The sequence below is a fragment of the Cynocephalus volans genome, chromosome 17 (genome assembly GCF_027409185.1).
Source record: "Cynocephalus volans isolate mCynVol1 chromosome 17, mCynVol1.pri, whole genome shotgun sequence".
Classification (NCBI taxonomy): domain Eukaryota; kingdom Metazoa; phylum Chordata; class Mammalia; order Dermoptera; family Cynocephalidae; genus Cynocephalus; species Cynocephalus volans.
The window spans coordinates 40,704,567-40,720,856 of NC_084476.1; the positions used below are offsets into that span (position 1 = coordinate 40,704,567).

At 35.7% G+C, this 16,290-nt stretch overlaps 1 protein-coding gene across 4 annotated transcripts in view; it reads left to right on the forward strand.

Moving 5' to 3' along the window:
* Positions 1-16,290, forward strand: part of RNF38 (ring finger protein 38) — a 150,168-nt gene that overhangs the window by 96,860 nt on the left and 37,018 nt on the right. For 2 of the 4 annotated variants that reach the window (XM_063082295.1, XM_063082297.1), the window contains 2 exons: positions 2,255-2,404; positions 12,458-12,651. In XM_063082295.1, the coding sequence (XP_062938365.1) occupies positions 2,255-2,404; positions 12,458-12,651 (344 nt within the window). The remainder of the gene's footprint in view (positions 1-2,254; positions 2,405-12,457; positions 12,652-16,290) is intronic. The other 2 variants (XM_063082296.1, XM_063082298.1) reach the window with 1 other exon arrangement.

A 16,290-nucleotide genomic window follows, 5' to 3' on the forward strand; every position in this document is an offset into this window, starting at 1 on the left:
GAGAGGATATGCTTGAAAATTAACCCTTGTGGCCAGGATTGTCAATTTTTTATTTATGTATGATTATGAATGAAATACTAAGTTTTCAAAGGAACAAAAGAATGAAGGAAAGGAAACCTGACCTGGATTTCGGTTTTTCCCAGCTCGCTACTTGTACTAGTGATTTATAAGACTGCTTTGGGTGTGATAGTGGAAGACAGATGGTCTTATTAAAACAAAGGTTACTTACTGTGCAAATTAAAAGTGTAAGAGGATTGCAAAAAAGATAATTAAACCTACATAAAGGAACAGACCATTTTGAGAGAAAGGATTGCTTTAAAGTGGTAAAAGCACTCCTTAGATTGAGTGAGGAATCAAATGTGAAGTACATCTCTTTCTATGAAATCTTGTCTTACTTTTACTCTCAGATAACTAAGGGCTCCTCCTCTGTTCTAATTTTTGCCTGCTTTATGGCATTTAGATGTATTATAGTTGGCTGCTTGTATCTGTTTTTTGGTTTTTGGTTTTGGTTAGAGTAAGTTTCTTGAGAGTGAGATCCGTGTTTTATCTTTGTATCTTCTTACCTAATATAACTGTTGGTTTGCAGGAGGCAATCAGTAAATATTCCTTGATTCAGCAATGCATACTTCTTCATAATGGTAAAAGATATTAGCACATTTTGTTTGTAGAATAGAGATAAGCTTTAGTTCATGTTCAAAACATTTCGTGTAGCAGACTAAGGAATTCTAAAGTTCCTGCTCTCAAGCGTTTTGCTTTTATTCGTAGGAAGATCTTTGGAAGAATTCTTACTCTTACTAATGGGCATGGTGATCTCTTTAACCAGGTTCGTAGCAATCCAGAAACAAGAAATTATAAAGGGGCTAAGGAAGGTTATTACATCAGGGATATCAATATAATTAGCATTCATCTTCCTGATCTGTCTCCACCTTTCTCTCTGGCTACTTCCTTACTGTCCAGCCATACTGAACATTTTTTAGTTTCCTGACTACACTGCTTTCTCTTGCCAGTTATCTTTCCATAGCACCTAGTGCCTACCATTATTATAGTATCTATATTGTGCAGTGATTTACTCTTGTTTTTTTTTCTATAGTATATGCTTCTTAAAAGTAGGAAACCATGCCTTCTTTGGTTTGTTTTAGTGCCTGTTGTCAAATGGACACTTAAATGTAAGATGAGGATACAAAGTGAAAGAGTTTCTGCCCGAAGAATTTAAAACTAGTAGGGGAGAGAAGTTCTCTATACAAATAATTATGTTCCCAGTCTGCACATAATTGCCATTAAGAGAAGCCTGCCAAACAACAATTCCAGCAAGCTAGAAGCGAGATGAATATGGTGTTGCTTGCTTCTGTAATATTAAACTGGCTTCTAAATGGGCAACCTTCTGGGAGTCTTTTTCACAGAGATATTCAACAGTGTTTTCTATCAAGTGAATGAATGAGGCAATGAAACTCTAAAAAAGAGGCTGCATTAAAGCATATGATTTTTAATATAGGGACAAGCAGGTCCACAAACCTTAACCCCCAAGGAGAATTCACTGTCACATCACACTGGAACAGGTGATATTCATAATTTTTTAAATGCTACAGATTAATTATATTTACATATACGTTTAAGGGGATTAACCTACAGTCAAGTCAAACATTTAAAACATGCAGTCATTTACTTTTGGGCTTATGATCTTGTCCTTTATTCCTTAGGAAGGGCGCTAGATTGTGTTTTAATAGAGCTGAGATCTCTACAGTCAAACATAATGATTGCTGTAGTCATATATATGATAGCTCTAGAAATTTTGCCACAAATATTGTCAAATCTCTGGTCTTCCTTTGCATGATCGTTTGGAAGTTTAACTAAAAAATAGAATGAGAAAAAATATTAATCTTAGTCCAAGCAACACTCATATTTCTGTAATTAAGATATATTATTTTACCTTGGGTTTACTTCACATGAAGTCTTTTAGGATTTCGGAATTAATACCAACAGAAAAGATATCAATAGGTATTTGAGAAACAGGAAGGACTTTCAGTTCTTGAGCTGGGTTATTTTGCCTCAAAAAGTTTTTGGTGACAGAGATCCATTGCCAAAGGCAACCTTTGCCATTCTTATGTTTCGATGTTTAAAATTAATTTTAAATTTCTTTCCAGTCTTTGCTAACAGAATCATCAAATAGCTAGAAAATCCACACAATCCAGGCATGATTCTCCACATTGGTGCGGCTAGCCATGAACTATCCTTTTCTTCTCCCTCTTTTTCCCAGATATCTCCCGGGGCCAATTCAGCACTTCTACCTGGCCATCCTAACAAGGTGATTTGTGAAAGGGTGAGACTTCAGAGCCTGTTCCCTCTCCTCCCAAGTGATCAGAACACTACCGTTCAAGAGGATGCTCCCTTCAAAGCTTTCTTCCAGGTTCTTATATATTTACCCTTTCCCTACATAGGGTTGAAAGTCGCAGATACTTTCTAGGTTGTTTCTAGGAAGACTTGAAACAAAATTCTCAATTTCTTCTTACTTATTTTCTATTGTAAATGAGAATAAGTATTCTTTAGAGGACTTCTTTAGTATAACTTTTTCAGCCAGCTTTTCTGACAGATGTTTTCTCTTGAGCTACTGTTAATTTGACCATCTAATATTTCTGTTTTTTGATCTTTTGGTCTTAATCACTTGTCCTCATAGGCCAAGTTCTGTAGGAAAGTGGAAGATATTACAGAATATGTGAAGTTGTGAAGGAAGGGAAAAATGGAAGCATATAATTTTTAAGACCATCACTGCTTTTTTTGCTTAGCACCCAGAGTTTGTTAGTATTTTATATTTCTGAGACAAAACGTGGCTATTTGCCTTCTTTGGCTTTTGAGACCTGTGAGAAAAACGTGATTAAAAATTTTTTTAAACATGAGGGGTCTTTAAAAATTCCTGGAAAGATTTGTATTACTTTTTTTTTTTTTTGGTGGTAAGGGGATCCAAACCCTTGACTTTGGTATATTACCTTTTTATTCTATTTTTCCACAAAAAGTACTGTCATATAAAATGAAAACAAGAAATTAGGGTGTAAATGGATTCAGTTATTAACAAGATTACTGGGATCCGTTCACATAGATCATTGGCTACTAAACTTTCAATCCATACTCCTAGAGAAGCATGTTTTAGTAATGGAAGTCAGTGTCCCTATTACTACAGAAGAAAGCAAGTTACAGAATTGCTTCTGCTGGTAGAGTTGTGGGCCAAAGCATGTATTTGTATATGTATAAACCTGAGGTACTGAGATAGGAGTGACAGGCTAGGGCCTGGAACTAATTCAGAAAGGAAAATCCTTATAACACAATAAGTTGGAGATGTGAAATTTCTGGGGATGGCTTTGTTTGTAGGTGATCTACGGCCCTTCAGTCTGGCGTTTTTTGTTGGAATTTGTGCCAGGTTCTCTGTTTTGCATAAATTAACTCCTTTTGTTTTTAACCCTCACTGTAAATTTGTCATGGATGGTTTTCTAGATAAGGAAATAGGCTCAGAAAAGCTTACCGGAGATGCCCAATCACATATCCAGTCATTGGCACAGTGCAGTATGTTTGAGGCATAGTTATCTGTATTGAATGGAATGGTGTATTGACTACCATTTTTGATTACAGCATCAGTCTGGAATAGCTTGATATTTAGTAGATGACTAATAGCTAAGGTAGAAATCGACTTAATACCCTTACTACTTCCACCAACAGTCAGTTATTTGACATTTTCTGTGTTCTCCATATTTTTGAGTATTCCAGCATTAACTCAATATTAACTTTAAATGTTAAACTCAGAGAGTAGATGCCAAAATAGATTTAAAACCCATGTTTTGAAAATAAAAACAAAAAAAAGAGAGCCAATTGCATTTGGGTGGTACAAAAAGGTGAAAGGCATTAATTGTTAAATTTTTATTTGTAGTCCTAATTTAACTTAAGGCTTACTTCGCTTTAACTTTAGAACAAAGCCCTCGTACTTTGCTCCTAGGGGAGGCTAGAGGTTTTCTTCACCCAGTTACTGCCCTACCACTGTCCTACATGAAGCAAACATCTTTCTGAAAACCCCTGTGAGATACTGATACCTTCAGCTAATTCTGATACTGAAATTGGGTATAATTTGTTAGTTCCAGTTATGCTTCTCATCCTGAAAAACTTAGTTACCACATGAAAAGGAAAACCTACTCAGCCATCTCCTGTCCTCATCAAGTTATTCGCTTAATGTGTTATGTTTTCTTATTCTTGGTTCCCCCCCCCCCCCCGCCCCCATGTACCTTCCTTCCCAACCCTTTCTTCTTCCCTTTGGAATAATCCATTTTAAACAGACTTAGCTACCTCTTCCATTTTTTTCTTAAAGCACCCTCCCTATTTCCTTATCTTAGATAAAACTCCTTTCTTTTTTGCAAACATTCACTCCCCTCCACCCTTCTCTGGAAGTAAGAAAATTATTGATTTTTTTTCCTCCCCCATACCAAGTATGGGGTTGGGTGTGTGGCTTGTTAGTAGGGTGGTTATAGAGAGAAAAGAAAATGTTGATATTCTCCTGGATCCTTGTTGTTTACAACCACCAGTCTTCTCTTTGAACAAAAAGCTCATCCTATTTTTGAGCTCTTGTCATTCGTCTCAATTTGTCAGTTTTGTTACTGTCTTTATTAACTTTTGCACTTTGCTCCTGTTTTGTTTGTTTTATATTGTGTTACTTCTAGACTTCTTTTGTTAGTCAAGACTTTTTATTTGCAAAAAATTCTGGTGTTCCTTTCAAATTTTGCATGCTTTATTAGTTTTTAAAATTATGAAATATTTCATGTGTGTAAGTTATAAAGTGTAAAGCAGACTCATGTATAATTTAAAAACATCATCCAGCTTAAGAAGTCAACTATTATCAGTACTTTTTTTTGTTTATCTTTTTAAAAATTATTTTATTTTTTAATTTTTTTAGTTATTATTATCAGTACTTTTGAAGCCCCCATATGAACCTCCTTATTATATCCACCTGCTGTTCCGCACCTGTACCACAGGTGAAGCTTGGTGTTTAGTATCCCTTTGCTTTCCTGTATGGTTTAACACATAAAACATCCCTCAATACGCCGCTGCCGCCGCGGGTTCAGATCCTGTATAGGAATGGCCGGTGCACTCACTGGCTGAGTACCAGTCATGAAAAAGACCAAAAAAAAATACTATATTGTTTAATTTTGCTTGTTTCTGAACTTAATATAAATGGTATCATACTCTCTTTTCTTTCTGTGATTCATCCATATTAATGCGTGTGGCTGTGTAGTTGATTCACTTCTTTTAGTATTCCATTATATGAATATACTATAGTTTATCTCCTTTCTTTTTGATTGACTTTTGGGTAGTTTCCTGTTTTTTTTACCATTGTTATAAGTGGTGCTGCCATGAAGATTCTTGTGTTTCCTGTTGCACATTTGGTTGATATTTCGATGTTTCTGTAAAAGTGATGGCTTTGTGTATTAATTGCTCAAAGAAGAGGTATAAGTGCAGGCACATTTACATCTCTAAAAATAAACCTATATTTAAAATTAGAATCCACAATATTTTTATAATTTAAAAATTAAGGTATAATTAACATATAGTAAAATTCACCCTTTTAGTGTACAGGTCTTTGAGTTTTGACAATGCATGCAGACATGGAACCACCACCACAATCTAGAATAGAACAATTTCACTGCCCCCCAAAATTCTCTCATGTCTCTGTTGTCAACTCCCATCTGAAAGTTTTTAAATTAGCAGGTTTTTTTTTTTTTTTTTTTTACAATCAACCAATTTAATGTAGTTGAAAATAGTATGCCTTCATAAAGTAATTAAGTATATTGTGGGGAGCTTGAATTTTATGTCTGGCACAACCACTGATTTCAGGAGTATTGTGGTATCTTAATGACAGCTATGAACACAAGGCTTTTATTTTTTAAACATACTGAAGTTAATTAGGTGATTGAAATTTTGAAGATTTATACACAGAGAAATATACTAGGTTTCTGAAAGAGAAGACTAATTATTGTAGAAATGTCTATTCTTCAGCAAATTTATAGACTTTAATAAAAATTCCAGCCTAAGTATGAGCAGAATTTTGTTTTTAGAACTTCATAGAGTCATCCTTAAATTCATAAGAGTATTGACGAAAAGGCAGGGGGAAAAAAAGCTTTCCTGAAAATTGTTGTAAGGGGAGATATGCCATAACAGACACCAAGTTATATTGTAAGAAATAACTCTTGTCGGTGTCCTCCATGTTGATAAATACAGTGGATGGTTTTCAGCCCTCATTTTACATGACCTCTCAGTTGCATCCTTGAAAATCCCTTTCACTGGCTTACATCATACTCCACTCTGTTCTCCTCATCAGCTACCCAGCTTTGTATGTTAGAGTTTCTCAGGGTTCGGTGTTGAGCCTTCTTTTTACTGTATAAGCTTTTTTCCAGCAATTTGTTCATGCCTTCATTAACCTATGATCTGTCTATATACTGAAAACCCCTAAATTCTTATTCCTAGCCTCTGGCTTTAGCTGTCTACAGATAGACCTCCATGTGGGTATCTCAAGGGATCTCTTGATTTCAGGTTGTTTTTAGTACCTTTCCTATTTTCACTCGTTTCATGTTTATACTTCAGATTTTAAATTTTAACCATTGATTTATGCTTACAGCTTAAAATTATTATAGTTACAGATACATGATGAATAAAATCCAGTACTCTGATGGAAGTAAATATAGTTAAATCAGTTTTTGTGAACCAGGGATATTTTCCGTACAGTCATGTACCACTTGCAACATAACAGATCACAGCAACAGACATCATGTACAAAGGTGGTCCCATAAGACTATACCATATTTTTACTGTACCTTTTCTATGTTTAGATACATAGATACTTACCATTATGTTACAAATGCCTACAATATTCAGTATAGTAACTTGCTGTACAGGATTGTAGCCTAGGAGCCATAGGCTTATATATATGTAGAAGTCTTTACCATCTTGGTTTGTATAAGTAAAGTCTATGATGTTTGCACAATGGTGAAATCACCTACTAATGCATTTCTCAGAATATCATTGTTCAGTGATGCATGAGTGTAGTTAAAAATTGGGGAAAATCTAGGGCATAGATAGCATCACTGGTCTGTTATTCAAAAACTAGCCATGCAGGCCTCTCTAGATTTAGGAAGCCACTTTATAGCTCATGTGTATTGGCAGAGCAGTAGTTATAGCCAATGATAGTAACACAATATTTTCACACAATATTGGATCCTATTCATTATAATGGGATTGCAGTATTATGTTATACCACTAGAGTCCCTTTCCAAGCACATCAAACTTAATTTGAGCTTTCATGAAAAAAATCACAAACTTAGACCATATGAAAAAGCAAAATTCTGATTTTGTTTCTGCATGCTTATAGGTAACTTTTGAAAACACAACATTCAAAGCCTCTTATAAAGTTCCGGAAGGATGTATTGTTTGTCTGAGAGACTGGATTTTATTGTGAAATCATTTGAGCTGAGGAATATCAGATGAAAGTCATATGTGAGACAAGACTGTGTACATTGTATATAGTTCAAGGGCAGTATACATTCCCTGAACTGTCTTTCCATTCAGTTTCACTAATAAAAACATGTATATCTGAATATAGTTTAAAAATATGAAGACTTCAGCTTTTGGAGGATCAAATGAGGTAATGTGTAGAGTTCATTTTGTAAACTATTTTCGTGTCATCCAAATATAAAATTATTAATTTCCTCCTTCCTCCTGCTTATATCCTTCCATTGCAAAACGAAAAAGGATCTTATCTTGGTTATTCTTTAATAGCAAGTTGTTTATGTGGCATGTGTTAGTTTTCTAGGTGCTTTCACATTTATTTAAAATGAAATTCAGTGAGAGTTTGCTCTCCCTGGGCCATTTTCAGTTAAATGTTTCTTCTTAATTGTGGAATGAAAAGCCTTATCTTTTGTTAAAGATAGTTAAGGCAAGTAGAGAGGGTCTGGGAGTTTAAAGGAGAATCAGGGACTCTTAAATCATGCTGTGCTTTTTTGTAGTCCTTCTGAACTATGATTGGAGAGAGGAGCAGGTTACTGGGGGATTTCGCTCCCCTTCTCTAGTTGCCCTCTTGTTCAATTGGGAGCAAGTCCTTGGGGCTCACTAATGGTCTTTGAAGTTAGAGGAACATTTTAGTCACCAGTTTAGTAGAGCTTGGAACTGTTTCTATTTGGGGGAAGGTTTGTCTAGCATAGCATCTCTTATTATCTCTAAGACTTCCTGATATATATAACTTTTTTTTCCTTTTAGCATTCAGTGACTTCTGACTTTTCTGGAATCATGGGGTGCATTCTTATGCCTGCCTCCAGGGTTTTCATTTCTCGTAATGATGATTTGGTTATAAAAATGGTTTAATATTAATACTCAGAGGTATGATTCTGCACTAATCTTATCAGATTGCTTAATGCTAAGTATAAAACCTATCTTTCTTCTTTCCACCCTCCAATTATCCCTCCCTTCTCTTGATCCCTAAATTGGTACCAGTGTTGTGTACTGTAGTATCTGTATAATATTCTGTACCAATAGAGATAGATAGTACCTAGTACCTGATTTGAATCAACATCTTATGGATTTAAGTTGTCAGCATCTGATACTTTGAAAATTCAGCCCACTGTCACAGAATCAACAAGGAGAGTAGGGAAAGAACTCCTCCCTCTGAGGATTCAAAACTCAGATTTTTCTTTTATGGTAACTTATCCTTAGAGACTTTTCCTAAGAGAGTTCCTTATCTCTTAGTTCAGTAGTTCTCAAAGTTTGGTCCTGGACCAGCAGCATCAAGCATCACCTGGCATAACATTAGAAATGCCAGTTCTTGGGGCCAGCAGTCTGGTGTTTCTGAAGCATGCAGAAGTTTGAGAACCACTTGCTTAAGTAATGGGAATATCCTTCCTGATTCAGCTTTTCATTTATTTCTATCAGGAGTCCTTGTGGTGGCATAGTTCTGGATGAGTTTTTATATTTCTAAGCTTAGAGGTTCATAGACAGCATGGGTAGTGAAAATTTGAACCCCAAATTTGGTGTGAGAAGTGAGCCTGGATTTGAATTCTCAGGGGAGAAAACTCTCCTCCACTCAAAGTCCAGACAGAGTGGACATGCTTTCTTGTTGAAGCTCTGTGCCAGTGGGATGACTTTTTTCTAGTCTTCCTTTTATTGTAAGTACATATACTACTTTGGAAGTTTTGACTTATGCGGAGGTCACAGTGATAAGGCTTTATCTTCTGTCCCTCTTGAGAGCATCAAAAAAACAAACTTAGTTTTCACTTTTCCTCCCTGTTTCTGAGTCCTTGATGATTTCCCATTTTTTTGAGTTCAGTACATTTAAAAAATATGTTTGTATTTAAGCCATTATTTTTAGATCTTTATTTTATGATTTTCATATTAGGCCATGATTTTTGTCACAACAGAAGTCTTTAGAGTACTTATCAAAGTTTATAATATTTATTTTCTATTCTCTAACTGCAACAATGATCTTTCATGTCTTTTCCTATGTTGATTTTAGTTATTGACAACGAGTGAAAATTTTTCATAGTGTTAGGACTATCTGTATATTATCAATTGTAGTACCAAGGGCCTGTTTGGCCCATGGAGAACATAATGTAATCTTTTAATTACTTTACCTATTCATTCAAAGAAAGCTTTAGATGACAAAGTTACATGGATTTGCCTTCCTCTTTTATTTTCCTGGACTCTGATTCTGATGCCTTTTAAATTTTTTTATGACAGAAGAGACATATGGTTAGATTTTATTAATTACTTCCAAGTCCTCAGTCATACTATTTTGAATCCATTTTTTTAGGGCATTTTTCTCAGAGCTCTCTGACTTCTTGTTCTAATTTGGAATCATTATCTTTCAGGCTTGCTATACTGCTATTCCTGGGATTTTTCATTGCACTTCTGGGTTACTTCTGTGATTTATTGGATCGTGTGTGTCTGTGTGTGTCTCTGTGTGTGTGTGTGTGTGTGTGTGTGTGTGTGTGTGTGTGTGTCTTTGAGGAAGAGAGGGAATATGCAAGCACATAAATCAATGGAGTAAAATTTTCTAATATGTGAGAAGTAACTGAATTTTTTTTTTAATTTTTGAGTCTTTATACATCTGGCAAAGGTCTTTGTTTTGCTTTTACAATAAATTAATAGTTTGATCAGAATATAAAATTCTAGGTTCAATGTTATTTTCCCTCAGAGCACTTTCAACATCTTTTATTTCAGTGAAACTCTGATACTAACCTAGTCCTTGGTTTTTTGTAGGTTACTCTGCTTTGCCTTTTCTAGAAATTGAGGACTTTGGGGGGGGTGGAGTTTCTTAGAGTACTAAATTGATGAGGGATGTGATGAAACCACACCGCATATAATAAACTACTTTTCAATATTGTTCTTATCTATTGTGGTTTCTGTTACTTTGAATTAAAAAAATAAGACATTACCAGAGTCCTAATGAATAGCTCACCTCTGTTCACTTCCTATTCTTTGTCTCTTCTTTTTCACCAATATGAACCCCTCACAGTACAGAGAGAAGAGGTGGGGAAGTTTTCTCAGCCACCTTTCATTATCTCTACTAAAGACAGTGCATTTGTTGTAAAGTAAGAACATTGCAAACCCACAATTTGAACATCACTGAAAATATGTACTTTATAGTCTAAGTGCTTTTTCATGGTCGTTTGACCTTTACCATGTGGATCTGTAGCATTCTCTCCTCCATGTTAAGGGGCAGTGAATTTCTAGAATTCGAAGTTCTATACCTTAACTTGCATTAGATTTTACAGTGTGGATTATGTAGTGTAGGACACATATCAAAGCTAATGATCTTGATTGGTTAAAGCCAGTGTTAATCAAATCTGTTTTACCAACTGTGGAGATACCCTGTTTCTCGTGCTTATGTGTAGCTCATGTACGAGTTTCATCTTGGTTCTGCTTTTTCTTTTTCAGTCAAAATATCTAACTTTCAGTGGTTATTTACCATTTTTTAAGTTTTAGGATTATCAGAACATAAGATCAGATTTTCTTATTAAAATCCAGGGGTAAAAATAAGTACTTTTAATAGTACCATTAAATCTAAGGAGAAAATGCTGGTGTGGTGGTAAGGAGTTACAAAAGAATACTTTGTATATGCTTCTGAGAGCTGTTTCCTATTTTAATTATAATGATGAAAAAAATAATTATAATGATGAAATTGGATTATAATATTTCTAAAATATAGGCAGAAAATGACGTGGTTTTTGGAATACCTCTTCTGAGTAATATAGAACGAACAAATGTAACCATTTACTATTTGTCTTCATTCCTATCAATGTAAATAAAATAATCAGTTATGTTTTATATGCTTATCTCTTAAAAACCTGACATGTAACGTAGCACCATATCCTCTTTTGCTAATGTTTTAAGATGATTTTTACGGTAGCAGCACATGTCAGTTATTTTACATCCAAAAGTGCTGCAATATCCAAATAATTAGAACTTGTATCATTGGAGATAGGAGAGATTCTATTAGAAAACACACAGCCTCATCAAATTTTCGGCTGATTGGTAATTTTGGCACTTTTGGTGAGACTCAATTGGGAAATTGATTTGGTTGAGGAATCCTGGAGGTTAATAATACAATTAAGTGATCCATATCAATTTTATAGCTAGGAAGCCCATGCTGTAACCTTTGAAAACTTGACAAGTACTCCCAAAGTGCTGTGACATTCTAATTAAGAACTGGCAGTCTAGATCATATAAATCTTCTTTTATCCGTGTAACCCTCGTTAAAGAAGATAAATGTAAAGGCTTAAACAAAACTGAGGGAAAGGAGTGTGATTTAGAATCAAGTTGAGAGCCTACTCATTATATTCCCTCCTGTACTGAACTCTCAGCTGAGAATTGATGCATAGAAAAGTAACGTAACTGACGGTAGAACATAATGGAATTTCTCAGGTCGATTGAGATTTTTTTTTTTTTTTTTTTTTTTTAAAGATGACCGGTAAGGGGATCTTAACCCTTGACTTGGTGTTGTCAGCACCACGCTCAGCCAGTGAGCGAACCGGCCATCCGTATATGGGATCCGAACCCGGGGCCTTGGTGTTATCAGCACCGCACTCTCCCGAGTGAGCCACGGGCCGGCCCCTCGATTGAGATTTTAAAGGGAGGGTCAGGTACTGTATACAAAAGCTTATTGCACTATTGAATACCCTATGTTATCTGATATATTTTATGATGATTTTTTAAAAACAGTTTATTTTTCATTTGATATTACTTACTGTGCATCCCCCTTTCTCCTCTCCACCCCCACCCCAGCATGTTTTTAATTTGGATTGATAGCATATATATTTGTGTGTGGGTTTTTTCCTCCTTTACATTTTTAAGGTAAATATATTTAAACACCTGTGCATATACAGTAATGTGAAATCTTTAAAAGGTGTTATTCAGTTGATCTATTTTGTTGCATTGGCAGAGTGAAGATAGTCCAAGTCCCAAGAGACAGCGCCTCTCTCATTCAGTCTTTGACTATACATCAGCATCACCAGCTCCCTCACCACCAATGCGACCATGGGAGATGACATCAAATAGGCAGCCCCCTTCAGTTCGACCAAGCCAACATCACTTCTCAGGGGAACGATGCAACACACCCGCACGCAACAGAAGAAGGTTAGTTGATTACAATTTATTTCTTAAATTTTCTTTCATTTGTAGGTTGGTTGGTTTTTTGACAGCTAGCCAGTACAGGGATCTGTAGGTTTGTATTTTTAACATCAGGAAGTATTTTTCTGTAGGCATTTCATAAACACATCAGTATGTACATTCACACTCATAAAAAACAACATTGTAAGTTGTTTAGGCTCCCTCACTAGGTCATAAGAGTTCATTTAGCTTGTAATTGTCTAGTAAAGAAATTGAAAGAGGTCACAGTGCCTAAAGTTAATCCATGCCATTAAATATGAATTCAACTACCTGTGGTTTAAGACTTTTTGTGGGCTAGCCTGCAATCTTACTGGAAGATGCATTCTGTGGTTCAGAACTGTAAGGAAAAATGGATATCTTAAGTATGAGCTACCTCTTCTTCACTCCATTCCTATTCCTTGAAGTTTAGTTCAACTTTCTGTCATTTCTTCCATGAGACTTTGTTATTGCCTTTCCTTCTCAGAAGAATGCATTTCTGCTTCCTCTTTAGTTGTTTCCTGAAGGTCATACATTCTTATTCCAGGGAAGTTTTGCATCATTGGGGTGAGACACCTGTTTGCATGTCCAGGATATTGATAATCTAAGGAAAGAATAATAATCTTGAATTAGGAAGGTGTTATGGATTCAGTGTGTGCACCCCAAATTCATATGTTGAAACCATAACCCTCAGTGTGGTTATATTTGGAAATGTGATCTCTAAGGAAGTAATTAAGGTTAAATAAGGTCATAAGGATGGGCCCCTTATCCAGTAGGATTAGTGTCCTTATAAGAACAGACATCAGAGAACTCACTGTCTACCATGTGAGGACACAGAAGAATGCAAGCCAGGAAAGATCTTTCTCCAGAAACCAACCATGCAGGCACCTGATCTCAGACTCTAGCCTCCAAAACTTTGAGAAAATAAGTTTGTTTAAACCACCCATTATGTGTTTTGTTGTGGTAGACTGAGCAGACAAATACAGAAGGGATCTTAAAACCATCATTCTGTGTTCCAAATGAGACAAACCTGTGTCAGAGCTATCTTCTGTTGAGACACTAAGACTTTTACATTACCCAATACTTTATTAACCAATCATATGGATATGGAAATGTTTAAGTAAAATATGTATGGCTGTCAGGTAAATTATTTTAAAGCAGTGAAATATAATAAGCATGAGGAAATACAGTTGTTTCAAAATTATAGCCTGATTACCTGCTGTAGTCTTTTTCTAATTTAGGGTGAATTGTGTCATACATTCAGAAAAACGTGTAAAACAAATATACATTTAAAAGGATAGCAAACACATATACCCAACACCTAGGTTAAAAAAGAATGTTATTGATCCCTCAAAAGTCCCTCTGGTGCTACCATTTTCCTTCCTCCTTCCTAGATGATAAACTCCATCCTGGAATTTGTCATCATTACCTTGTTCATTCTTGTTATTCTTGTTCATACCTTTTTTTTAATACCTATGAATGTGTTCTTAAACAATATGATTTAGGTTTTGCCTACTTTGTTTTCATGTAAATGTATTCTTTTGACTTTGTTTATAAAGCATTCTGTTCTTATTTTATTTACTTTTATTTATTTTTTGAACTGGGGAGCTGGCCAGTATGGGGATCCAAACCCTTACCCTCAGTGTTATAACAGCACAGTCTAACCAGCTGAGCTAGGGGCCAGTCCGTGGCTCACTTGGGAGAGTGTGGTGCTGATAACACCAAGGCCACGGGTTCAGATCCTGTATAGGGATGGCTGGTTAGCTCACTGGGTGAGTGTAGTGCTGACAACACCAAGTCAAGGGTTAAGATCCCCTTACTGGTCATCTTTTAAAAAGGGGGGGGGGGAGAATTTGGTCCTGATAACCAACTGAGCTAACTGGCTGGCCATGTTCTTTTTTTAATGTTGGTAGCAGTTCGGTGATTTTTACTGTGATATAATATTCCGTTATATTAATATACCATAACTTACATATTCACCTACTGTTGGTTAACTGGTGTCCAGTTTCTTACTGTTGTGAAGAATACTGTTAGTAACCTTTATGTGTACATCTCACCATGTACACGCACAAAAATTTCACTAGGATATAAGCCTAGGTGTAGAATTGCTAGGTTGTAGGAAATGTCCTGCACTAGGGAGAGAGTATCAGAAGTGTCTGTTTCCAGATGATATAATAACTAGCTCTGCAGTCTTGAGCTGGAGAGAAGCATCATGCTCTTTCTCCATGGCAACACAAAGGAGGAGTAGAGAGCACTTATCACTTGGAAAACTAGCTCTACTGGTTTATTCTGTACAGCAGTGTGCCTATTCTCACTTACTACTTAGCATAGGCTAACTAAAAGCTTAGCTGCTAGATTTTCTCCCAGAAGCAGGCAGTGCGAGCAGATTAAATTTTAAACAGTAATCTAGCAAGAGTTCATATACAAAGGTGAGCACTAAACCAAGAAGTTACCAAACTTGAAGGAAACGAACAAAGTGAAAGATGGGTACTAAATGCAATTAAACAGTGAACTTGAATAAATAGGGGCATTAAACTCAAAAAAAACTCAAAAACTCAACAAAAGAACTTGAAGAAACAGTTAATAGAACAAGCAAAATAAAATTTTAGAATAAGTATGAAAGAGCTGCAAGAGGATATTATATTAAAAAAAAACTTAGTAGATAAAACTTAAACAGGTGAGTTGATTTCTAGAGGATCAGATGGAGGAATTTGCTCAGAATGTAGTGTAAAAGGGCAAAATGGAAAGTGTGAAAAAGTAATTTTAAATAGGGAGACAGAGCCATCAGTTCTAAATATCCTATGGCGATACTACCCTGAATGTGCCTGATCTCATCTAAACATGTCTAATATTTCCAGAAGGAGACAATCAACGGGAAAGTTTTTAGTAGTACAAAATGATTGTCCAGAATTGAAGATGGACTGAGTTTTGAGCAGGGTCTTGCTTAAATTTTAGAACATGCACTAAGGATGAATAAAAATTTATAAACATCTATAGTCAGAAAATAGACTCTCCACAAAGAAATGAAAACCAGATTGACCACAAGCTGCTGCTTCTTGTTGGATTTTTGTTTGGGTTTTTTTGGTGGCTAGCCAATACAAGGATCCAAACCCTTTGACCTTGGTGTTATAACACCATGCTCTAACCAGCTGAGCCATCCAGCTAGCTGTGACCACAGGCTTGTTAACAGCATTGGATATAAGAAGACAGTGGAATAAATATTAAAAGTTATGAGAGAATTAATTTTTTCACTTTGAATCTACTGGCTGATTTATCTCATTTAAGTATAAAGTCATAAAAGCATTTTCAAACATTCAGAGAGTCAGACATTGAAAAGTACGAGGTTGTTTCTGAAGTAGTACCTTGGCATCTGAGGGAGATTGGTTTCAGGACCTCCCTAGGATACCAAAATCAGCAGATGCTCAAATTCCTGATATTTTAAATGGTGCAGTATTTGCTTGTAACCTGCACACATCCTCTGTATACTTTAAATCTCTAGATTACTTTACAATTCCTAATACAGTGTAAATGCTATATAAATAGTTGCTGTATTGTTTAGGGAATAATGACAAGGGAAAAAAGTCAAAGCAATCGCCCACTCCCCCCAATATTCCAACCTGCGTTTGGTTG